We start from the raw sequence: 24913 nt of genomic DNA, 5'->3' as shown, positions 1-24913 counted from the left end.
TGACATGATGAACTCAGGCTCCAGGCCCCAAGTCCCAGAGCTCTGTGAACGCTGCCATCTCCCTGCGTACCCAGAGCGTCCCGTGTTCCCCCTTCAGTAGCAATTGTCACAGGTGCATGTATTTGTTCACTGCCTGTGCTCCCCACCAGACTGTCCACTCCCAGAGGGCAGGGACCGTGCCTGTCTTGTTGGAAGCTTTGCCTCTAGCATTGGGTATTACTGCTTTTTTAGCTGAACGTCATGCTATGCATCGCCACAGTCCCCAGCTCCAGGTCACCCACGCCAGAGGAGGGCTGGGGAAAACCCTTCATAAGTGTCATAGAATGGCCTGCCAGACACACGCATGAGGACTCATGGAGAAACTGCCCCACCACTGATTCTGTTGACTACCGCCAGATGGGGCTCCTCTGCATGGCCCTCGGCCACCAAGGGTCACAGGGGCAAGGGGACAGCCAGATCCATCATCCACGTGTCCAGGAGTGATGGCAGAAAAGCTCTGGGCCAGGCTGGGCCAGCGTATGGCTCCCCCTGCTGGTTTCCTTCCATGTTCGTGGCACCCTTTTCCGAGGCACAGCCCGGGAGACACTCACCAGCCACGAGAAGAAGCCAGCTGATTTGTCCTGGGTGGAGATCTGCCCCTCATAGGGGCCGAAGATGTGGCCCTTGGGGATGACCTCATTTATGCAACGCACGTCATTCTCCCCACTGGCTTCCTTGACCACCTCCATGCCCTGGGGGATGGTGAGGGCCGCCCGGTCTGGGATGCCCACAGGCACCGGCGTGTCGGACACAAACACCGGGGGACCGTGGTTCGGGCACTCATCCACAAAGTACTCCTGGCAGGACTCGCAGACTGGAGGGATGGAAAGAGGAAAGAGAGCCTCAGTTGGGAGGTAGGACCCCCATGGAGGTGGCTGAGGGGCTGATGGGAGGCCCACCCTCCATGGGGGTCAGCGTAAGCCAGTGGAAAGTACACAGCATGGGACTCGGGAGTCCCAGCCCTGGCTCCACCCCAGCCAGTCACAGGCCCCTGAGTCTTCAGTAGTGATAACTCACTCCCCTCCCTGGGGACTCAAAGGACACACCCACCAACACCAAGGAAGTCAGTTTGAAAAAATAGAAGAAAGATCATGACTGGAGTCCAATAGGTCTGGGTTTGAATTGCAGCTGTGCATCTGTGAGCTGTGGGACCTGACGCAGGCGGTACTTAACCCTCACCAAGTCTCAGTGTCCCCCCTGGAAAATGGGACCAAATAATGGACACCTCAGTGGCTAATGGTGAGGATTAACTGAGGCCTGGACCTGTGTCTGGTACATAACAGGTGAGTGCCTATCTTCAGTATTCTCACTGCAAATTCCCTAAGCAGAGATGGGATGGGGGGTGGGGGGGTGAAGGGCACGCGGAGTGGCCAGGAGTAGCCCCAAGCTCCACTTACACCAGAAGTCCACTTGCTGGAAGCTTTTGGGCATGATGAGGTCACGCTTCCCCTTCAGTTTCCTGGGCTCCACTTCCATGGCGGAGGGGTCTGGTCTCCTAGAGCTGGCCAGGACAGGGGCCAGTAGAGAAAGCACAAAGCGATCAGAGTGAGAGGCTGGTGGGCAGGGAAACCGAGGACGTGGCCGGATGTGAGGCAGGTGGAGGAACCCCAGCCCACCTGCTTGTTCAGTGCAGTGGGTAGTGGAAAGGTAGGAGTCCTGAGACCTGGGTTCAGGCCTTCTTGGGCCACTGCTTGGGTTTTTCTAGTGCCTGTGCTCACCCCTGGTCCTAGGAGTCGCCCAGAGCAGAGTATGGAAGATGAGTAAAGCATGGGATGTCTTCCCAGGGTCCCCCATCAACCCAGCCCAGCAATGCCCCCCCTCCTCCCTCGCCTGTCCCCACATTGGGGCCTCACCAGGGTTGGCCATACTCCTGGTCGCGGAGCGGTGAGCAGACCTCTGTCTTCACCACCGTCACCATCTCCCCCACGGCCGCCTTGGTCTGCGCCAAGCACTCCTTCATGTTCTCAGTCATTCTGTCCTGGGGACGCGAAGGCGGGACCAGCACAGGAAGAGGATCAAAGAGACAGGGGAAGAGGGGTGAGTGGCAGAGAGGGCAAGCGGGGGTCTCCTGGAGCCTGGTTACCCCCCCCTGCCATCCCCAGAGGAAGCGCTTGAGAACACAGACAACAAAAACAGCTGTAGCCCGGCCAAGAGGAAATGCCATTTCTATCCCGGGCTGGTCCTGGGGACGACTGGAGCCACCAGCCCCATGGGGTCAGGGGCCAGGAGTAGCTCAGGCCAGGAGGCAAGGCTGGGAAGCACAGCCTGGACCCCAAGACCAAAGGGCAAAGAGTATGAGGGACCCACAGGAGCCTCTGCACAGAACTCTGCAATGGGGAGCAGGGGAGGGATCGACTCAAGTCCAGCTGGGGCCAAAGGGGGCAGGCAGATGAAATGGGCCCTGAGCGCCTGGCTGCACAGCCCCTCACCCAGGGGCTGCCAGGGAATGCAGCCAGGCTCGCTTTGCCAGCTCAGAGCAGGTACAGGCGGGGCCTGGGGGTCCCCGTGTGGGCCGGCCCTGACTCCAGGCCCCACCCAGCTCTCTCTAGGGGAGTCTCCCTAGCCCTCAGCTTACCGCCCTCCTCCACCACCGCGCTGGGCTTCAGCCCCTCCCTTGGCACCCCAGGGTCCTCATGCCAAGCCCAGGGACACTCTTCGGGCCAGAACAGCGCTCAGCTCGGGCTGGGAGCGCGCTCGGCCCCCGGACTGGGCGAGCAGCGTGTGTGACTCACTACCCGGGGCCCCGCTGGCCACACCCCTGCTCCTCGGCTAATCAGCCCCCTGCTCCCCACCGGGGCCCCAAAGCCGCCGGCAGCGGGGAGGGGTGTGGGGAAACGTGACGGCCTGCCCCCTTCTCCGAGCCGGCGGGGACTGGGGGCGCGCGGAGGGGGGCGGGGGAGGCCCGGGCCGGGCCGAGAAGCCCCGCCCCAGCTCCCCCCGCGCCCCCCCCCCCCCGGGAACCCCCTGCTCCTGAAGCCCGCGGGTCATCCCGGCTGCGTGTCCGGCTGGGAAAGTGTGAGATCCCGAGATCCGGCCGGCACGGCGCACCGGCGGGGAGCAGGGGCGGCGCGGGGGGCCGGGGAGGGCGCGGGATCGCTCTCTCCCTCTCACCAACCTTCCCGGCGGGGCGCTCCCTGCCCAGCCCGGCCCTGCCCAGCGCCCGCCCCCCGCCCGCCAGGCCCGGCATTCCTTGCGGGGGCATGTGGCTTCTTGCCGGCCCCGGGGGCACGCAGTTGGCTGGCGGCCGGGAGGGGGGCGCGCGGGGAGCGGGAGGAAGCGGGCGCCCGGGAGGGGCGGCGGGAGGGGGCCCCTCCTGGGAGGAATTCCAGCCCCTCCCGCGGGTCTCGTCCCCCACGCGGGCCGGGGGGCGCCTCGCGGGCGTCTGGTGAGGATGATAGCGCCGGAGAGGCTGGGCCCCGCGGCCCACCGCGCGCCCTCCCAGCCTCCGCAGCCCACTCGGCACGGCGGCAGCGCGGCCTTCAGCGCGGCCAGAGCGCCACCGCCACCCAAGTCGCCGGCCACGCACCGCAAGCCCGCCCCTTCCCCACCTGCGCGGCCTAGGGTGGGGACCGGCGTCTGCGAGGGGCCCCAAGGTTGGTGCTTGGCTGACCTCATAGCCCACGAAATGGCCCCCCAGCCACCCGTGAGGTGGGCAGGGGTTGGGGGTCAGCGAGGCAGGAACCTAGGGCTGGAAGACATCCAGTGACTCGCGCAAGGTCACGCAGCCCATTCCTGGCGAAGTCTGCACTGGTGCCTAGGGCCTCCTCTGAGTAAATGGAAAACAGCAGGACCCCGAAATGTAAGCGTTTTGTTTCAGGACTGGTTCACTTTCATGCCACACCCTCAGCCCAGTCTTCTTCTAGAAGGATCACCCGAATCACCCTGGGGTGGGTTCAGGACTCAACCCATAGGTGCAGCTGCTAGGTGGGGGCAGGACCCAGGGGATTTATAAACGGTCACTGAACACCCCTGCCCTAAGGAGCACTTCTCAACCGCATGGACAACATTTACAGGCAACACATCCTGAGGCAGTTGGTCTAGAGTTTAGGAGCCTGGGCTCCCCGAGCCCACTGCTTGTGTTCAAACGCCAGCTATTGGCTATGTGACCCTGGGCAGGTGTTAAGGACTGAATGTTTGTACGTGCCCCCCCCAGGAAAAAAAAAAAAATCCATAATCCCTATTTTGGATGCCCTAACCCGCAGTATGCCTGTATTTGGAGACAGGGCCTGTGAGGGGGTGATAAAGGTTAAATGAGGTCATAAGGATGGGGCCCCAATCTAATAGGGCTGGTGCCCTTAAAGAAGGGGAAGAGACACCAGAGCGCCCCCTCTCTCTCCACCAGGTGAGGACAGTAGGAAGGCAACAGTCTGCAAGCCAGGAAGAGAGCCTTCACCAGGAACCAAATTAGCCAGCACCTTGATCTTAGACTTCCCAGCCTCCTGAACTGTGAGAAATAAGTGTCTGGTATGTAAGCCACCCAGTTTATGGCATTTTGTTATGACAGCCCGAGCTGACCTAGGCAGCAGGCTATCTAACTTCTCTGTGCTTCCATTTCTTCATTGGGAAAATGTGTCAAGTATTAGATTCTATCACAGACGTTGCTCTATTAAACAGACAGAGACATGTTTGGAGGGAGCTAGGGAGCTAGGCACCGTCTCTATACATCCACTGAAGAAAGCTCATCAAGAAGATGGGTATGTGCGGCATCATTAAGGAGAGGCTTTGAATTCTCTCCTTTGGATTGGACTTATTTTAAGTCAATCATTTGCAGACTCTGGCACTATAATAGGAACTGACCGCTTGGGACCATTTTGCATTGAGCTCTCCTGTTCTAGCCCCTCTGGCCTCCCCCAGCTTCACCTGTATGCCATGCTCCACCCTGCCGGGGGGGGGCCTGTGAGCTTGCTGTGTATTCCACCTGGAACACACCTAGAAAACTCCTACCCGTTCTTCAGCCCTCACTGTCCCCCCCCCCATAATACCCTCTCATGTCCCTTTCCTCATGGCACTTGTCACTCTTAGAGCAGTCTTCTGTTAGTATGATTATTTGATGAATATCTGTTTCCCATAATAGATTAGAAGCTCCCCAAGGGCAGAGGGCAGGCCTTTTTGCTCACCACTGAATGGCCAGCACTTGTAACAGTGAGTGCCTGACGTCAGGGCAGAACAAGTGAAAGACAAGCCATATGCTAGGGCATAAACTTTAAGGAGGCACCCATTCTCAGGGTCATGAGCTTGCAGGATTGGCACCTGAGACTGAGTGCCTCCTTCAATTTTTGCACCCCTAGGTGCCTTGCTTGCCTTACCCGGGTCTCAGCCTTGCCTATCACAGCATATTCTCAATAAATATTTACCAAGTGAATTCATGGCCAAATGACCCATGTCATAACTCACTGTCTCCCACCAATATGTCCTTCTGGCCCCTTTGAGTATCTCAACTCTGTAAGAGACCTCAGAGGGGGAGATAGGGTGGGTGGGTTATTGTTTTGAACCCTCTTCATGGGGTACTTTCTCGTGACCTCTGCCAGGCAAGGTGGGGGAGGCTGGCACCGAGAGGCAGTGAGGGACAGTGAGAGTGTGATGGAATTAGGCTCCTGAGGCCTAGAGCCTGAATTTGATAATAAGTGTAAAGCATAAGCTGTGCAACCATGGGCATATGACTTCAACTCTCTAGGCCTTAGTGTCTTCCTTGGTAAAATGGAAATAATCAAAATTGTCCCAGAGAAATCACTGAGACAAAGGCTGGGTCAAGGTCTTGGAAAGAGCCAAGTGCTAAGGGTTTGTAAGGGATATTAATAGTAAACTGGCTGCCAGAGGCAAGGGGGTGAGCAGGAAGAGAAAGGAGAGGGGGGATGGAGGGAAGAGAGACTGGGGGGGAAGGAAAGGAGGGAGAAGTAGGCAATAGTAAGAGAATAAAGGCTGGAGGGGAAGAGGGAGAGGAGAGGAAATCAGAGAAAAAAGAAGGTGGAAAGGGAGAGGGAGACTCAGAGAGACAGAGGGAAAAGGCACACAGACATTTTCCTAAGTCTTAAATGGCTCTGGGGAAAACATTCCCTTATAAAAAAAAAGCATTCATTTGAATCTCAAAGTAGAGATGTCTGTGGGCCACTTACTTTCATGTCTTATTTTTCATTTACATCCCACCTTCATCCCATTAAAAAAATTGTGACGATTTATAACATAAACTCATACTCAACAGGACAGTTGAACAACGAGAGACCTCATGGAGAGGAGTGATGCCAATTATACCCAGAATCTGTGGTAAGATGTTTAATGATCTAGCTTTCCATTCAGTTCTGAGCCTCCTGGCAGCTAAGGCAAAAAGGGAAACACGATGGGTTACAAAGTACTCATTATTTGATACCTATTTATTGACTGGCTGCACAATTAAGTTCTTTTCATTCTTGGAGGGGTCCAGCTGCCTGGAGAACCAGAATCAACTCTCACTTACATAACTGGTGTGTATTACAACTCCTTTCTGTGTCTGTAATGAAGGCCATGGGGGCAGGGAGGGAGAAGATGGGATGTGGCAGGACTGAATGAACTTCCATTTGGGAAGAGAGGGAGAACACGGGCTTGTGTCCTTCATTAGGTCCAGCTCAGCGGGCACAGTAAGGCCCGAGCCAGGTGAAGCTCCAGCAACTGTTTCTGCAGACTGCTCTGGCCCTGCTTGCCCAGAGAGGGGCTTAGGGGAGGGGGGGGGTGGCGGTCAGCAGGCCTCATAGAGGACTCCAAGCTGCTGGCAATGCTCCCTCTCAGCTGGCTCCTCTGAGTCTGCACCCGCAGAGATTAGGCATGTTGCAAACCCAGCAATGAGATGCAGACCCAAGAGGAGGGGGCAGAATGCGGCTCAGGAGCCTGCAGCTCTGTTTTCACTCTTGGCAGGTTGCCAGGGTCCTGGAATGCCCGGCAGCCAGCGTGGCCAGAGGACCAGGGGCCTGTACCCACTTGGGTACCCTAGAGGCTGGCACCATGAGAATCTGGCAGATCTGCTCTTGTACCCCCAGAGCATTCTGTGTTGTCTCCCCGATGACAAAGGGACACGCAGTGAGGGGGCTGGCCCGAGTTACACAGTGACCTGGGCTGGGTATCCCAAGCCTTGGGTCTCAGTCCTGACTGTGCCATAAACTTTTATTTATGTATTTATTTTTGGCTGCGTTGGGTCTTTGTTGCTGCGCGCGGGCTTTTCTCTAGTTTCAGCAAGCGGGGGCTACTCTTCCTTGCGGTGCTCGGGCTTCTCATTGCGGTGGCTTCTCCCCCGTTGCGGAGCACGGGCTCTAGGCGCGCGAGCTTCAGCAGCTGTGGCTCCCGGGCTCTAGAGCGCAGGCTGAGTAGTTGTGGCGCACGGGCTTAGTTGCTTGGCCGCATGTGGGATCTTCCCGGACCAGGGCTCGAACCCGTGTCCCCTGCATTGGCAGGCGGATTCTTAACCACTGTGCCACCAGGGAAGGCCCTGTGCCATAAACTTTTTAGGTGATCCTGAGCAAGTTCCTGCCTGGCCCTGAGCCTCAGTTTCCCCTTCCTGAAAAATTAAAGTTCCAACATGGTTCTTAACAGTAAACCATGGGGATAATTGGGGGAAAGCACGGAATTATTACAGAGAGTTGTTGGATTTATATGTCCAGCAAGCACTGCCTATGGAAAGAATAGATTATATGCCTTGAACTTATGCATAAGACAGATTTGCAAATGTATGTAGGTACTTTTGTGAGGAACTAAAAGTAAATTTATTTAACACTGTTATTGATTCATAGAAGCCCTATGGCACCATGTGTTTTGTTAACCAACTGATACCAGCACAGCCCTCAACAAGCTGTGTAACCTTGAGAAAATTCACTACCTGCTCCACCTCGGTTTTCTCATCTGTCCAATGGGACAGATATCAGATCCTATCTCATAGGGCTGTTTTACAGAGCATAGTGCCTGGCATATAATAGGTACTCTATAGATATTAGTTCTTCTTATCGTCCATTTTATTTATTATTTTAAAAGTGTAGCACACATCAGGTGAGCATGTTGGTGAAATTTTTTTGACATTAAAAGAGGGCCTTGGGCTTCCCTGGTGGTGCAGTGGTTAAGAATCCGCCTGCCAATGCAGGGGACACGGGTTCGAGCCCTGGTCCGGGAAGATCCCACATGCCGTGGAGCAACTAAGCCCATGCGCCACAACTACTGAGCCTGCGCTCTAGAGCCCGTGAGCCACAACTACTGAGCCCACATGCCACAACTACTGAAGCCCGCGCACCTAGAGCCTGTGCTCCACAACGAGAGAAGCCACCGCAGTGAGAAGCCCACGCACCACAACGAAGAGTAGCCCCCGCTCGCCGCAACTAGAGAAAGCCTGTACGCAGCAACAAAGACCCAACACAGCCAAGAATAAATAAATAAATAAATAAATAAATAAATAAATAAATTTAAAAAAATAATAATAAAAGAGGGCCTTCACGAGTAGTCAATACCCTTAATAGAGAAACACTTTCAATAAATCTATACTATAAAGATGCTTATCCCAATGGAAAAAAAAATGGAAAAGAATGTGAAAAAGCAATCTGCAAAAGAAAAGAGACAAATGGCCAATATGCTTTATGGAAAACCACAAAACTCTAACACTCAAATAAATATAAGTTAAAACAAATAAATATCATTTCTCCTCTATTAAATTGGCAAAGATTAAAAATCTTGATATTAGTCAGAGTTGGCAAGTGTGTGGGGGAAATACCCTACTAGTTAGAATAGAAATCGGTGTAATCTTTCTGCAGGGCAATTTGGCAATGCATATGAAACGCCTTGAAATGAGCAAAACCTTTGTAGGAGCAGTCCCAAATCTAGGAATTTATCCTAAGGACATAATTAAGTTGTGTGCAAAGATTTACCCACAAGGCTGTCCTCTGCAACACTATTTTTAGTAGCAAAAAACAGGAAACAACTTAAGCCTCGAAAACAGGAGAGAAGTTAATACATAACACACAATGAAATATTACACAGCAATTAACAGTGCTTTAGAAGAATATTTATTGACACGGAAACACAGGCTCAACATACTGTTAAAGAAAAACTGAAAGTTATGAAGTGAAAGAAGCCAATCTGAAAAGGCTACATCCTGTGTGATTCTAACTCCATGACATTCTGGAGAAGGCAACACTATGGAGAGAGTAAAAAGATCAGTAGTTCCCAGGGGTAAGAGGGTGGGAAGGGTGAATAGGCAGAGCACAGAGGATTTTTAGGGCAGTGAAACTACTCTGTATGATACTATAATGGTGGATACATGTCATTATACATTTGTCCAAACCCTCAGAATGTAAAACACCAGTGAGCCTTAATGTAAACTGTGGCCTTGGGATAATAATGATGTCAGTGTAGGTTCAGCATTTGTAACAAATGTACCTGCCTCTGGTTTTAACTGTGTAACCAACAGCTGAATGCCTGCTGGAGTGGCCACTGGACTGGCCACATAGCTGAGGACTGATGGGTCCAAGCACACCCCCAGCTCTTGGAGTCTGGGCTAGTCCTCTGACTAATGCTGCTGTCCATAGTGGGGGAGGTTCTGGGGGTGGGGGCCAGGGAGCACAGGGAAACCCTCTACTTTCTGCTTGATTTTCCTGTGAACCTAAAACTGCTCTAAAAAATAAAGTCTAGGGACTTCCCTGGTGGTGCAGTGATCGGGAATCTGCCTGCCAATGCAGGGGACACGGGTTCGAGCCCTGGTCCGGAAGATCGCACATGCCGCGGAGCAACTAAGCCTGTGCACCACAACTACTGAGCCTGAGCTCTAGAGCCTGCGAGTCACAACTACTGAGCCCGCGAGCCACAACTACTGAAGCCTGTGCACCTAGAGCCCGTGCTCTGCAAGAAGAGAAGCCACCGCAATGAGAAGCCCGCACACAGCAACGAAAAGTAGCCCCCGCTCGCTGCAAATAGAGAGAAAGCCTGCGTGCAGCAACGAAGACCCAACACAGCCAAAAAAACAAATAAATAAATAAATTTATTTATTTATTTATAAAAAATAATAATAAAGTCTATTTTTTAAATGAAAGTTGCAAAGATAGATACAAAATAATTCCATATAAAAATGTATATTTAGCTATACGGATTTGCACATACAAATCTGGGAGGATACATATTGGGATATCACTAGTGGTTAGTTGCGGGGCTTATGTTAAAGAGAGTTTCTGTTTTCTTTTTGCTAAAGAGAAAAAAAGTCACTTAAAAAATTTCTAAAGGAACTCTTCATACTCATTTAGTTGAGAAATTGCCAGAGAAGATAATAACTAAGATTCTTTCATCTTTACCCACTTGTCAGTAGATACTGAGATCTAACCAATTATTTGGGAGGAAGGAGGAATCCAAATTAAAGACTGAACACCAGGCATATGTGTCACTTGATGCACATTGGATGAATGAAGGAATCAATCAATCGACCAATTGAGCAATAAGGGCCCCAATATTTCAACCATGAAACACCTCTGTTTTAATTTTTTCTGATTCCCATTTGAAAGATTTTGTCTACTAAACATACTGCATGTATTGTATGATAATTCATTCATTTTCCTAGATTTTCTAATACACACAGGTTGTGTGATAACCAGGGTGAACACATGGGTTCTTTGCTGTCATTCTAAGCAAAAGCAAAGAAATCTGGCACATTCATTCACTTGTCCTGATGATTACAGGGAGCCGTTCGATTTTCATTACACTTCTCTATGTTCAAAAAATAGCTCGGTGGATAGAATACTATGCAGAAGTGAGACTGGACCACAACTGCATGCTTAGTATAGATGAGTCATAATACTGAGAAAAGAAACGAGACCCCAAAGAGTACATGCCGTATGGTTTAATTTATATAGTTAAAAATAGGCAAAACTATGGTGGTTACAGGTGTTACTGGTTATCCTTGCAAAGAATTATTATAGAAATGGGCAGAAAAGGGGGTTCTAGGGTGCTGGCCATGCTCTATTTCTGGATCTGGGTACTGGCCCCTTGGGTGTGTTAAGTTTGTGAAAATATATTGAGCCATGCTCTTATAATATGTGCATTTTTTATATGTATGTCAATAATAACAAAGAAAAAAATCTGCAGGAGCCCTCAGGGCAAGGAACTCCCGTGGCGGGACCTCCAACCCCATCCAGCCCTTGATTTTGCAGCTGGGGGAACTGCGGTCCAGCCAGGTGAGGCTCCTGCCTCAGTCATGGCGGATCTGGTTTCAGGCCTTTACCTGCACGGCAGTTTCCACTGAGCATCAGTGGTGCAGCTGGCCAAGGCCTGTAGAACACATTCTCCCAAGGTGGTTCCTCCTGCAGAACCTTTTAAGGGTAATATGTTGACTCCATGATGGTAAGACTTTGATAAGGAGTTGGAAGAAACAGTGTAAAAGTTCGTGAGTCAAATGGAGAAGCTGGTGAAGGATGGCACCTTTTTTTCTGAGTTTGCTTCTTACAGCGGATACTGCTAGTGGCTTACCTGGATCCCATTCCCCCTTTCCTCCCACTAATGGAATTGGACTTTGTTCAGATGCTGCACCTTCCTCACCGGACCTACTGCCCTACCCTCGGGGGAAAGCATGCAGCCTTTGTTGCAAATGGCTGCCACGTCCTGCGGAAGACCCCAGCAGGAATCACCCTTAGGATGACGTTAGCGCAGCAGAGCAGCGGAAAGGTGTGGTATAGTAATAAATGTATCTGGTCTTTGTCCCCAGTTCCTGGAACAGAGCTCCTAAAACCCTTGTCATTTCCCAATAGGAGTGTCTTTTGTTATTCACAAGGAGCCCCTTGCTATCACACCTGAGTTGATGCTAATGAAGTGACTTAGGATGGGGCCCCTTGATAGACTTAAGATGGGGCTGATCACCAGAAAGACCAAGAGATTAGAGTTAGAACTTTCAGTCCCATCCACTGACTTGGGGGTGGAGGTAAAGACTGAACTCTATAAAAGTTCTTAGGATTCAGAGAGCTTCGTGGCTGGTGAACACATCCAGGTGCTGGGAGAGTAGCACATCTGGAAAGGACATGAAAGCTCCATGCCCCTCTCCCCATACCTTGCTCTATGCATCTCTTCCATCTGGCTGTTCCTGAGTTGTATCCTTTATAATAAACCAAAAATAGTAAGTAAAGCACTTTCCTGAGTTCTGTGAATTGTTCTCGGGAGTTATAGAACCTGGGGAGGGGGACGTGGAAACCCCTGATTTATGTTGGTCAGAAGTATGGGTGGCCCAGGACTTGCAAGTGGCGTTTGAAGTGGGAACAATCTTGAGGGAGTGGGGCCCCAACCTGTGGGATCTGTGCTCATTCTGGATAGTTAGTTTCAGTTGGTGTCGAAGTATCAGAGCATGGTTTGTTCGGTGTTGGAAAACATACCCGAGACGGGGACTTTAAATGACATGGTTAAGGCATTAAATCAACGGGTCCTGAAAACTGCCCTACTTCTGCACTTCCTGTTACTTCGTTTTACTCAGGCCTGACTAGGACAGGGTCTCTGTTACACGCAGCCACAGCCATCCTCACTGGTACCCTACTCTGCCAAAGGTGCAGGCTCCACCTACCCGCAGGTCCAATCGGGCTGGGATCAGAACTCCGGCTGTGCCTCTGTAAAGCATCCTCCTCAGTGGTGCCTTGGACTACAAAGGGGCAAAGGGAGGGGCTGCAGCATTACACCCCCAGCCACCCCTCTCCCCTAAGCCCAAGATCTGACCTGCAGCTATAACCTGAGCTCTCTCTCTCATGCACTGCTGGTGGGAGTGTAAGACTGGTACCTCTAGGGGGAGCAGTTTGGCACTGGGAACCTTGCAAAAATGCACATAACCTTCGATCCTGCAATTCCACTTCTAGGAGTTTCTCCAAGACACATGTGTAAGGGTATTCACTGCAGTCTGGAATCGTAAGGAACAACCAGCATGTCCATTGGAGGTTGGTTAAATAACTGATGGCATATCCATACAACAGGCAGCTGTTTCAAAGAAGGAACTGACGGAACAAACTCCATCCCCTGCTTCCACTCTGACCCTACTGTCCATTCTCCACCCCACAGCCAGGGTGAACCCATTACAGCCTAGGTCAGATCAGATGGCCCCCAGCTCAAAACCCTCCTCAGAGCCCCATCTCACGCAGAGCAAACAGCAAAGCTCTTCAGTGGCGTGCCAGCCGGACCCAGTCTGCCCTCACTCCCTCTGGACCTCATCTCCTCCCACTCCCCCTTCACGCCCACCACAGCCCCAAAGGCTGCCTTGCACAGCCTGCAACAAGACACGCTTCGTCTAGAGCCTTTGCACTGGCTGTTCCCCCTGCCTGGAATGCTCTTCCCCCAGGGACCCACAGGGCTCACTCCTTCACGCCCTTCAGCCCTTTGCTGAATATCACATTCTCTGGCCACCTATATAAACTTGCAGCCCCTTTACGCTTTCTACCCCTCCTTTCTTGCTTCATTTTCCTCCAGAGCACTATTCACTGTCAAATATATGCAGTACTTATTTATATTCCTGGCTGGCTGTCTCCCCGACTAGAATGTAAAGTCCAGGAAGGCAGAGATATTTATCTGTTTTGTTCATTGCTGTATCCTCTGCCACTAGGAGAGTGCCTGGTGCAAAGTGAAGCACACAATACACACATGTTGAATGGATTACATAATTCATGGTGAAAACAAAATCTTGGTAAAGAAGACTTTGTATAATTTGAGAGGCAGCAGAAAATGGTGGTTTGAGACCAGGCTGACTAGGTTCAACCCCCAACCGCGTCAACCACTGTGTGATGTCGGGGGAGTTCCTTAACCTCTCTGTACCTGGAGATATTAATAGCACCTACCTGGTAAGGCTGTTATGAGGATTAAATGAGTTAGTATTTGTTATCTACCTAGAATGGTGTCTGACACAAACTGAGTAAGCTATATAAATGTGTGTTACATAAAATAAACATACCCCGTTTTAATAAAATTAGAAGGACATACACATTCATATGTGCTTATGTATGCACAGAATAGCTCTAGGCTATGACAGCTGCTGTTCCTGGGATTGCGGGCTGAGGGAGGAAAATTCTCATTGAATTTTACACCAGATCCACGCATTTCTAATTTAAAAAAATAGATCAGCAATGCCTAGGAGTTGTCAATTGTTGAGGCTGGGTGATAGGTACATGGAAGTTTATTATACTCTTCTATCTTTTTTGTAGAGTAAAAAATTTTAGAGTACATATCAGTATTAATAGTCTAAAAAAGAAGTCCCAGGCTACCCTGCCACCTCCCCTCCCAGCATGCCAGCGAGTGGAACAGAAGGGGAGACTGCATCTGCTGATGGAGGGAGGGTGGGCGGTGGGGGGGGTCGGGGCTCCTTCCAGCCACCTGCTGTCCCCACGGAGGGGGACCCTTAAGTCCAAATTCCCTGAGTCCCACCTGGCTCCAGGATTCCAAGCACCAAGTCAACCACACGAGGCTGGGGGAGAAGGGCTGTGCTGGGAGCGCTGGGTCAGGCTGCAAGCGCCGTAGGGTCTCTGGGCTGAGCTACCAGGGGCTCAGGGAAGCCACGCTTGCAGATGCCAAAGCGGGAGGAAGGGAAGGTCTTGATGGAAAACGGCCTGGATGTATACATTCATTTAAGGACACTCAGAGGCGGCCTGCATTGATTGCTTGCAGGCAGATGTTGGGAGACCAGATATGTCCTCTGGTGTCCCCAGCTCCTTACCCCTGTGATGCTAATGCAGAGGGCACACAGTCTTTAAGCAATCTGCCCCCAAGTCACACCTGCAGGGGTGTGACTTTAAGCAATCTGCCTCCTAAGGGGCAGGGCTGGGGGAGGTGTGCTCTCGCATCTTACTGCCTCCTACTCCCAGAGGAAGACTCTGGGAGATACAAACCCACCGCCATCCAGCCAGTGCTCGGCAGCCCCTCCCCCAGCTCTGTTCTCCCCGCCCCTCTCCACAGTGCTCTTAGCTTTCTCGCCTCTACGCTCCTCCCGACCCACCCACCGACGGAGCTGGCGCCTCTATTTAGCCAGGTAGGACCCTGGTGAAACACCACGCGGTGTCTTGGCCACAAGGAAAGGGGTCCTACTGTCCGCAGCACGACTCCCGGAGGGAAAGGCCCATGTAGGGAGGGGCTGCAGGGCCCTCAGGGACCCCGTGGGCCTGGTGCCAGCCTTCACTTCTCCTGCAGTCTCCTTCGGCTCCCTCCCTCCTCCTTGTTCCACCCGGCCCTGCCATTCTCACTGCCTGTTTATTCACCCAGTCCTGCCCAGAATCTCAGAATGAAAAGAAAGCTCAAAAGTCACCTAAATCTTTGCTTCTCCTGGTGTGTTCCACAGACCAGCAATAGGGCCACCACACGGCACTTGTTAGAAATGCAGAGTCCCGAGCTCCACCCCAGACCCCCTGAATCAGAGTGTGCCTTAAAACAGGAGATTCCCCCGGTGATTTGTATGCAGAGTTGAGTTTGAGAAGCACTAGTCTAAATTGCGAGAGGCTGGAAGCCACAGTGTATGTCATCACTGAGCGTGCTTGAACACCTCCAACAGGGGACCAGGCAGCCAGGCCACCATCCCATCTTTGGACAAGTAAGGTGTGTGTGTGTGTGTGTGTGTGTGTGTGTGTGTGTGTGTGTGAGAGAGAGACAGAGAGATGGAAGGGGTGGTCCGCCATGGGTCCTGAGCGTCCCCTGCTGAGTTTATCAGACTGCAAGCCCTCACCATTCTCTGACCTCTGACTGTGAGCCATTTCTGTAGCTAGTCACACAAGTAACTAAGTAGGTCATGGTGACCACAGCATGAATACTACCATACAACTGCTCGCTCCCCGGGGAAGGGGAACCAGCTTCTTTACCGCTTGCTACAAAAGGTGCCAAGCCCTCAGCCCTGAGCTCTTCCAGCGCAGTGTAACCCACAGTCACCATCTGGGTCCGTCGTGTCACCCGATGGGACCTGGGGGCACAGTAACCGGTTCTGCCGTGCTCACGCTCCTGCTGTTTCCCATGCTGGGGGTAACAAACTGTCTTGCTGATCCATGGAGTCTTGGCCACATGTAGTATCCACACCAAGAGACTGGGGTTCTTTCCTAACTATGTATGTGTGTGTAGGTGTGTCTGTCTGTGTGTGGGTACCATTAGTGGCCATTTATGAAGAATTAACTATCTTCCCACGTACTCCTGGAAAGGCTCACGCATGTGGGTTTATACTAGGACCTCGGTTTGAGGGGATTCAAAGGGAACCTGGACCTTCCTGAGCACCTGCTTTGTGCCGGGTCTTGGCCAGGTGCTCCACTTTTTTATTATCTCACTTAATCCTCTTCGCAAACCTGCAGGGTGGAGTCTATCCCCGTTTTATATTTGAGGAAACTGAAGCTCTACCAGCAGCTCAATTTTGAAACAGTAACAAGCATAAATTATCTGGACACAGGCAATAAAGAAGTAAACAACGAATGAGATGATTTCGGAGGACACCTGTGAATGCGAGGCGCTGTGATCACTAATTATTATGATTGTGTGTCAAGCTGGACCGAACAAACAGTGTCCTGGGGCTTCTCCGGCTGGGCTGACAAGCTCCGCACGGAGGAGACACTGTGGAACCGTGACACTCCGTAGCGGGGGTGGGGGGTGGGGGGGGGGCGAACCTGGCAAGGACCAAGGACAGAAGACCTTCATCCTGGTCCTGGAGGAAAAAGGGGCACGGATGTGGCTGATGCCAGGCTCTGTGCCCGGTGTTCTACACATACCGTGGAGGACACTCATTTATTCGCTCTTGACTTTTGCATGCTATGGAGTGCCGGGCACTGTCCTAGGTGCTGGGACCCTAGGGTGAACTAGGTCCCTGACCTCGTGAGGCCTGCAGCCTGGGTAGAATGTCTGTAGGTTTCCCCACTAGCATCCATTACCCCTTCTGGCACCAAGCCCCCTGGTGTCCTTGGGGAGACCCCTTTTCAAAATGCTTCACTCTGATTGGTTGGCCCAAAGGCCAACCCACCAGTGCTTATATCTGCCCATCAGAGTGAATGGTGTAGGGAAGGGTAAAGGGCCCAGTTAATCATGAGCTGCAGTTTTGCGGTTTTGGAGGAATCTGCTGGGAAGAGGGACTCTGAAAATATAGAACGTAAGTACGGATCTGCTGGCAGCCAGCCACGGTGCCACCACACACGGCAGCCTGCCTATGAATGGAGCCAGTATAGAATAAAGCAGAGTAGGATAGACCGAGTCCTGATGACACCGTGTGAGCCCTGGATCCAACTGTGCCTGAAGCTGTAGATGCTCCTGGACTTCTCACTTTGCGGAGCCCATAAATTCCACTTTTGCCTAATCCTGTTAGACTTGAAATTCTGTCTGATTGTATTTAGTCCTTTCAACAATCTACTGAGTACAGTTTTACTTTACTTGTTTTTCAGACAGAAAATGGAGGCTCAGAGAGGTTAAGTGGCTTGAATAAGGATGCACAGTAACTGTCTGGAGACTCTCCAAGTCAAAGCCCATGCCCTTTCCACTACTCCAAGGTGGCAGTCTAGTGTAGAGGGTGATAAACTGCAGTCGAGCGTGAGGTAGGGTCTTCCATGTCAGGGAGTGAAGGGACCTCCTAGGAGAGGTGGCCCCTGAGGGATTACTAGAACAAGACTTGCTCTAATCAGAGACAGGTCTGTAGAGAGGCATCAGAGGAAAGGATCCACAGCTTACAAACTGGTGGCTGGGTTTTTTTCCAGTTTTTATTTTTGCTTTAGTTGCCAACTTTAAAGAAACATCAGATTTCGTGTAAAAACATGGATGTTCAGCTTTTCTGGAAAACCAGAAGCTCTAGCAACGCTAAGCAGGGGGTCCCACGTGGCAACAATTTGCCAGAGCTGGGCGATGGTGGCCAAATGGGCAAGGCACTTACTTTCCAGATTTCCGGCCAGCCCGTGTCATTCAGGGTCGTCCCCTGCCTGGGCTGGGCTGCTGAGTGTGTGGCCTGCCTGGCAGAGACCAAAGTGCTATGTAGACACTGTCCTCTGAGAACCCAGCCTCAGGTGAGAGGAGGGCGCTGGGGAGGGACCACGGTGGGCCCCCGCCTCTGTCCGCTCTGGCTGCTCCCAAGTCCCCAGGGCCCAGAACGGTTCCTGGTAGGGGCTCAATGCACACTTGGCGGAGGGAAGAAGAAAATGAGAGTGTGAGCTGGGAGCTTCCAGGACCACCTCACAGCGACCGTATAAACCAACTCCAAGAGGCACCTTGGTGTAGAAGTCAGGAACAATGTGGGCTCTGGAGTGGGCACAAATTATGGCTCCACCACATACAACTGTGTCATCTGCGGAAGTTATTTTCACCTTCTGGGCCTTCAGTTACCCCTCCATAAAATGGGGATAATAATAGTCAGAGGGTTGTTGTGAGCAAAATGGTAAGCAGTCAGTAAGTAACTACTAGCCTGACTTCTTCCATGATTCACTGACCTGAGATAAATTCCTTCCCCTCTCTGAGCCTCAGTTTACCCGAGGCGGTTAGATTTGATTTTTGGCTTGAACTTACCAGCTCTGGTATTCTGTGACTATGAAAATTCAGCATTCCTGCAAACTCCCAGAGCTGAGCCACAAAGAAGCACCCTAGCAGGTCACAGGGGTCTCTCTGCTAAACCACTCCCCCACTGAGGTCAAAACAGACCTGAATGTCCGTCATGGTATAACCATTTGATTCCAAATTCATTTAGATTTAGCCAAGTTCCAGCCACAGGACCTGCTGTGGCTCATTTACTCCAAATCATAACCCAAAGGCACAGGGACAGAGCTGCAAGGAGCCGGCCCTCGGGGGCCCTTTCAGGGATCCCAGGGTGTCCTGTGCTTGCTTCTGAGCATGCAAGCAGGGCTCGGCACAGGCGTTTCACTGCGGCTGGCGCCGGGTCATCCAGCTGGCAGAGCCGTTTCCATTTCTCTCACACGCCCCCGATGGGAAATGATTCATGAAAACCAAGAAGGTAAAATTAGCCCAGAGGCTGCCGAGTAATTTATACAGCCAACAGCCCCAGGAGGGAGGGAAGGCCCCTGCTGCCAGCTCAGTGTGGCCTCCTGGGGGCTGGCGGAGACCAGCCTGGCCATCAGGAGCCTCTGCCTCTGGGGTCTTCTATTTCTGGACTCAGCCTCCAGGACTGCTGGCGAGGCTTCCGGAGCTTTCTCTGACCCCTTCCATCCCCTCAACAGATCTGCTCGTGACATTAGGGACCTGCTGAGTGTCAGCGGGTGGCTGTGGAGACACGCATGCGTTTCACCCTCACCTCAGCCTTGGGGGGAAAGTTTCACCTCCTGTCTCACAGGTGAGGAAACTGAGGCTCAGAGAGGCCAGGTGAGTGGCCAAAGATGTGTGGCAAAGCTCACATTCAAACCCAGATCTCATGGCCCCCAGAATCAGTGCTTCCCCCCACGCGGGGTGCTGTCTGCCGAACCCCAGTTTCTCAGGGTGGGGAGAGGGAATGGACCTGGTGGGGTTCCCTGGCAAGCCCCACCTCATCCTGCCATGTGCTTCTCAGTCTCAGGACTATTTAGGACTAGGACCTGGTCCTTGACTCCAAGCCCAGTTGTCCCAACTGTCAAGGTGGAGAGTCCCCAGTATCATAGTATCTTCAAAAGGGGATGAGAAAATGCCAGGCTGGGCCCTGAGCCATAAATCATACCCCTAAAAGGGAAGGACAGAACAGCAGGTATCGGTGAGCCCCATGGTCCCACTTCATGGGGCCAGACACCAAGGCCCAGAGAGGGGTAGGAACTTACTCAAGGCCACACAGCAGATCTATGGCAGAGCCTGGGATGGAACTGCATCTCCTGAGTCCCACTGCAGAGAGCCTACTGTCAGAGCTGTTCACAAAGTGAGCAAATCTGAATGGGGGTTCCCAGCACACAGGGGCAGCTGAGGCAGGAGTCACCCGAGACCTCCAGGGGCCCTTGATCTGGTTCCTCCCCAGGCATCTGCCCCCAGTTTTGGAACCCACAGTGAGGAACTGGAGAGGGCCCCTCAGAAGGCGGTAGGTGAGACTCCACACCTGTGGGAACCTGGGTGAGTCACCTCGCCTCCCTGAGCCTGGATGAAAGACGGGTGCGGGGAACTGACAAGCAAAACGTGTGTGTGAACCACCCAGCAGGCTGTGAGCGTCCCACAGGAATACAGGGGTCCCGCACGAGCTCGGTCACAGCGCTCACCCTCAGCCCCTCTGGCCCCTGGCTTTGCCCAGAGGAAGCCCAAGGCCAGCCACGGGTGACACCCCACAGCCACCCATGCAGAGGGAACTTGCCTCTGTCCCCGGGGCTGGGCAGCTGCACGCCAGTGAGACAGCTCAGAGCCACACCCCACTCCCAGGACGGGTCAGAGCAGCTCAGAGGCACCGTCTCCCCAGAGGGACCGCAGCTGCCGTGGGCCGGCCCTGAGCACAGCACTTTCAAACATCACCGCACTGGACCCTTCCCATCAACACTGGAGAAAAGGTGGCTGGGTCCTCACTTTACTGACACTCAGAGAGGCTGAGTCGCTTGTCCAAAGCCTCACATCCATTCACGCAATTATTCACTCGACAAGTGTATACCAAGGCCCACCATGTGCCATGCACGGTGCCAGGATGAGACAGGCATGTGTGGCCCTCCTGGCCATGAGAGGCCTTGTAGTGGTTCATGGGCAACCTCGAGCCACTCTGCTGGGATTCCAGTCCCAGCTTCACCCCCATATGTCCTTGAGAAGTCACCTCTCTGCACCTCAGTTTCCTCAGTAAATGGAGGATAATAATGGTGTCTACCTCATGAGGTTATTCTGAAGATTAAGTGAAATATTATGGGTCAAGACTTAGAATAGCACCTGGCACATAGTAAGCACTCAATAAACATGAACAGTTATTGTTGAGCCAGGACGCAAGCCCACCTCCCTCTGACGCCAGCAGCCATGCTCTTAACTCAAAGCTAGGCCGGCTCAGTGTCCGAGGTGTGTGTGACCCATCAGCATGACTGGTGAGGGTCTACAGTAAGAATCAGAAGGTGGGTTCAAGTTTCCCCTCTGCTAGCCGCCAGCTCAGACCAGCGCCTGGGCCTTTCTGAGCCTTGCTTCCTCCAGTCTTAAAATGTACCCCGTGATGGCTGCTCTCCTGCCTCCCTGGAGAAGTACCCAGAGTCCCCAGGGTTGCTGCAGGCCGCTGCCCACACCACAGGACAGGCCCAGAGAGCGAGCCTTCTCCCCAGCAGGGCACATGGCCTCAGCTGAAGCAGCCACACTCTGTCCCCTGCCACCTCTGGCTACTGAGAGGGTTTGTGGCTGGTGCTGGGGAAGGGCTGGGCCCCGGGCCAGTGACGGTGCTTCTCGCCTCTCGGGAAATAATCCCAACCCTCTGTGCTCATTGACCACACATGCCACAGACCAGAGGGCAAGAGGTCAAGCAGGGCTGCCCCGCTGGGCACCTTCCACCAAGATATCACGTTGGGTGGCCTCGTGAAAAAGAACTGAACAAGGAGCCAGACGGCCTGGGTATATTCCCAACCCTGCCAGCGGCTAACTGTGTGGCTTTGGGAAAGTCACTTGACGTCTCTGGGCCTCTGATTCCTCATGTGTGAAATGGCTTTGACCAAGCTGCCGACTTCAGAGAGTGGCTGTGCAGAGCTGGTTAGTTGGTGGCCTAAAGGTGGTTTCGAACCTGAAAGGGGGTCGGGGGGGATGGAGGGGTGAGAAAAAGAGCAAAGGGGCCATCCTTTCCAGCACTAAATATACAGTCATCTGTGGAGATTTGCCCCACGGGCTGAAAGGTAAACCCAAGCCTGGACCAGCCAGTGTGGCCCAGAGGGGCCCCGGGGCTCTCAGGGGAGAGCTTGGCCCCAAGCTGCTTTCTTCTCCTGCCCACCCTGCAGGCCAAGGGAGATCAAATCCCCGGCCACAACAGGCCCCATTGAGAGTCGGTAAATCTGCCCGAGGTATGGGGTCATGTTACCAGGTTCCTGGCCACCACCACTAAGCGAAGGGTCAGGCTGACCTCCTTCCCTCCCAGTAGGCCCCGATCCAGAACCTACAGGACCAAGCCGGGCAGAAATCGGATCACCCACTGCATTCCCAGGCAGCAGCCTCCTCTGGGAAATCGGTGAACAGTGGGATGAAGCTGTCGCAAAGACTGGAGCCATCCCAGGCTGTCCACGGGAGCACAGGCCCTCTGCGCACCGAGGTGGGCCTGGACCTAACGCAGACAGGAGACCCCAGGGTAATAATATTATTAGGATTTTATGAACATCTTGCACCTTATACATGTTAGTTTACTTGGTCCTCACAGAAGCACCACGGTACTCATGCTATTGTCATCTGTATTTTACAAAGGACGAAACTAGGCACCGAGAGGTTAAGTCAATTTCCCAGAAACACCAGGATTTGAACCAAGGCATCTGGATTCCAAAGTTCACTTATCACGACAGCCACCCGAGAGAGGAGTCATTCAAAAACACACCTTTCGAGTAACGGTAGAAAAACCCAAGTGTGAAAGAGAAAAGACTCCAGGGTCCATGGCCATTGTTTCCAGCTCTCTGGGGACTGCCAGAGGGCACAGGGGCAGATTTTCTCTCTGGCTAAAGAAGGGATTCAGGAATAGTGGGAGACCCACAGGGAGACATTTGGTTCTGTGCAGAGCCTCAGGGGACAGATTTTAAATATTGCACAATAATTTGTTAAAAATGCAACTGGCTCCCATAACCCAGCAGTAGCTGCTACAGATATGACCAAAGAGGCACAAGAATAAAATCAGAATTAACCTAAATGTCCAGCAGTAAGAGAATGGTTAAATAAATGATGATCCTCTCCATTGATATACTACTGTATATTAGTTTAAAAAAAAAAAAGAAGAAAAACAATATGGTAAGCTCACTGTGTAAAACTATGACTAGATTTCCTAGATCCAATGTTAAGTGAGAAAAGCAATTTGAAGAATGAAACCATTTGTTTAAACACACATATGCATGCACACACACACACGCACATGCTATAATGGTACATATTCCTATAGGTTCTGTGTGCGGTGCATAGACAAAGATCTAGATGGATATATACCGAAGTAATAACAGTGATGATTAACCTTGCAGAGGAGGCTGGAATGCTACGGTTATCAAGGAGACTATATTTCACTTTTTAAATATTATTTGCTTTTTTTACAGCAAAAATGTATCCGTATATCCCTTACATAATTAAAACACAGTAAAACAACATAAAAAAGACACAATGAGCTGTCTTGGAAACAGTGAGCTACTGGTCCCTGGAAGTGTGCAAGCATGTGCATTGGGGTGGAGGGATTTACCACAAGGATAGGTGGGTCTAGTCCTTCTGGACCTCACAGCCTCATCAGGGGAGCAGAGCAAAGCCCTTACTGTCCCCGCATCGTGAGCGGCTTTAAGGAAGCACAGAGAATCGGATCTTGGAGGAGGGAGAGGCCAGGAGTTGTGGACGCTCACTGTGACGCAGTCAGAGGCACACAGGCCAGCTACCAAGTCCACCTCCAGCTGTACAGCTCCACCCCTCCCCTTCTCCCAATAACACCCAGCCCTGGCCCCTCTGTCCCAGCAGCCCCCAGCCCCTGGCCAGCATGTCTGGCGTCAGCCTCAGACTCCCAGGGTGGGGGCCATGTCTTTGGGAAGACCTCACATTGGGGACAAGAATTCAGGAAGGAAGGAGGAAGTGGATGTAAAATGCTTATAGGGCTGAGCGCCCCTGACTGTGACACTGAGCCCAGGCAACAGCCCAGGTCACATGAGGAGCCCTAATCCCCAACAGGCGGATCCCTAGCCCCAGCCAGACCCCTAGCCCTAGTCAGGCACTGTAACAAGCCAGGACCAGTGAAGCTCTTACCTTCAAGACAGCTACAGCGTCAAGAAAAGAGTCAAGCGATATAGTTCTGAGTCCCAGCTCAGCCCCTGACTTCTTACAAGACCTTAACAAAGTCACTGAACCTGTGGAGCCTCAACTCCCTCATCCGCAAAATGGGCTCACAGTATCCACCTCCCAGTCTTGCTGTGTAGATGAAACATCATCCGTGTAGCCCCTTTGTGAACCATACGGACTCCCACAAAACACACGGCCTCATCCATGCCACGGACAGAAAAGGAGGTGGCAACACCTTATCGCCAAAGGCAGCCACACTTGCTGCAAGACAGGAGTGAGTCCAAAAGGGCAGGGGAGCCTTTCTTGGCTACTGTCCTGGGCCGAGGGCCAGGGTGCTTGCGGGGAGGGCAGGGAGCCACCGACAGGTGCCCGGGCGGAGTCCGGTTTCTACCTGAAACTGGGGGCAGGGGCTCCTGGGAGCCAGGCCAGCGAGTCCTTCCCTCACCGCTAGCCCAGGGAGCCGGGGCAGGGGCGGGCGACAGACCCACAAGGGCAATCAAGGGGAGGAAGAGCAAAGCTCAGTCACTGCCAGGAGGGGCGAGCAAAGGGCCAGCCTCGGAGGACTTCACCTGGGAGGCAAAGCAGTACAGGCCACGCAGAACTGGCTCGGGGTCCTGTGAGGACAGGGGCTGCCGAGAAGCAAGAAGGTCCCACCTGGCACTCACAGTGAAAAGTGCCAGCTCTGGGAGAGGGTGGGGCAGCAGGACGAAGCCTGAGGTGGTCCAGCTGCCCCAGAGCTGCCCCCTCCTGCCTCAGGGAGACCCAGGGCTGTGGCAATACTGAGTCCAGCGTGGGGCCAGCCCACGGCACAGAGGGCCAGGGAGGTCTGAGGACAGAAGCCTCCAAGCACGACCAAGGCCCCTGTCAAAACCAAAGCACCAAACGTAAAATAGAGAGCTAGCGGGAAGCAGCCGCATAGCACAGGGAGATCAGCTACGTGTTTTGTGACCACCTAGAGGGGTGGGATAGGGAGGGTGGGGTAGAGGGGTGGGATAGGGAGGGTGGGGTAGAGGGGTGGGATAGGGAGGGTGGGAGGGAGGGAGATGCAAGAGGGAAGAGATATGGGGACATATGT

At 52.7% G+C, this 24913-nt stretch overlaps 1 protein-coding gene and 1 long non-coding RNA gene across 3 annotated transcripts in view; one reads left to right on the top strand and one right to left on the bottom strand.

Annotated features, from left to right (window-relative positions):
- The window catches only part of PRDM11 (PR/SET domain 11), an 81886-nt gene that overhangs the window by 45819 nt on the left and 11154 nt on the right, over positions 1–24913 (bottom strand). Inside the window, exons 1-4 of one of the 2 annotated variants that reach the window (XM_068556478.1) lie at positions 2615–2947; positions 1893–2017; positions 1437–1540; positions 591–853 (exon numbers count right to left, since the gene is read on the bottom strand). In XM_068556478.1, coding sequence (XP_068412579.1) covers positions 591–853; positions 1437–1540; positions 1893–2011 — 486 coding nt within the window. In that variant the 5' untranslated portion in view covers positions 2012–2017; positions 2615–2947. Of the gene's footprint in view, positions 1–590; positions 854–1436; positions 1541–1892; positions 2018–2614; positions 2948–24913 lie in introns of those variants that run through there. The other variant, XM_068556477.1, reaches the window with a different exon arrangement.
- Positions 3332–6300, top strand: LOC137771166 (uncharacterized). The gene is made up of 3 exons (XR_011075332.1): positions 3332–3838; positions 4382–4503; positions 6239–6300. It is a non-coding gene; the product is annotated as an uncharacterized lncRNA (long non-coding RNA).

This window comes from Eschrichtius robustus, chromosome 11 (genome assembly GCF_028021215.1).
Source record: "Eschrichtius robustus isolate mEscRob2 chromosome 11, mEscRob2.pri, whole genome shotgun sequence".
Taxonomy (NCBI): Eukaryota; Metazoa; Chordata; class Mammalia; order Artiodactyla; family Eschrichtiidae; genus Eschrichtius; species Eschrichtius robustus.
This window is presented reverse-complemented; position numbering and strand designations above follow the sequence as displayed.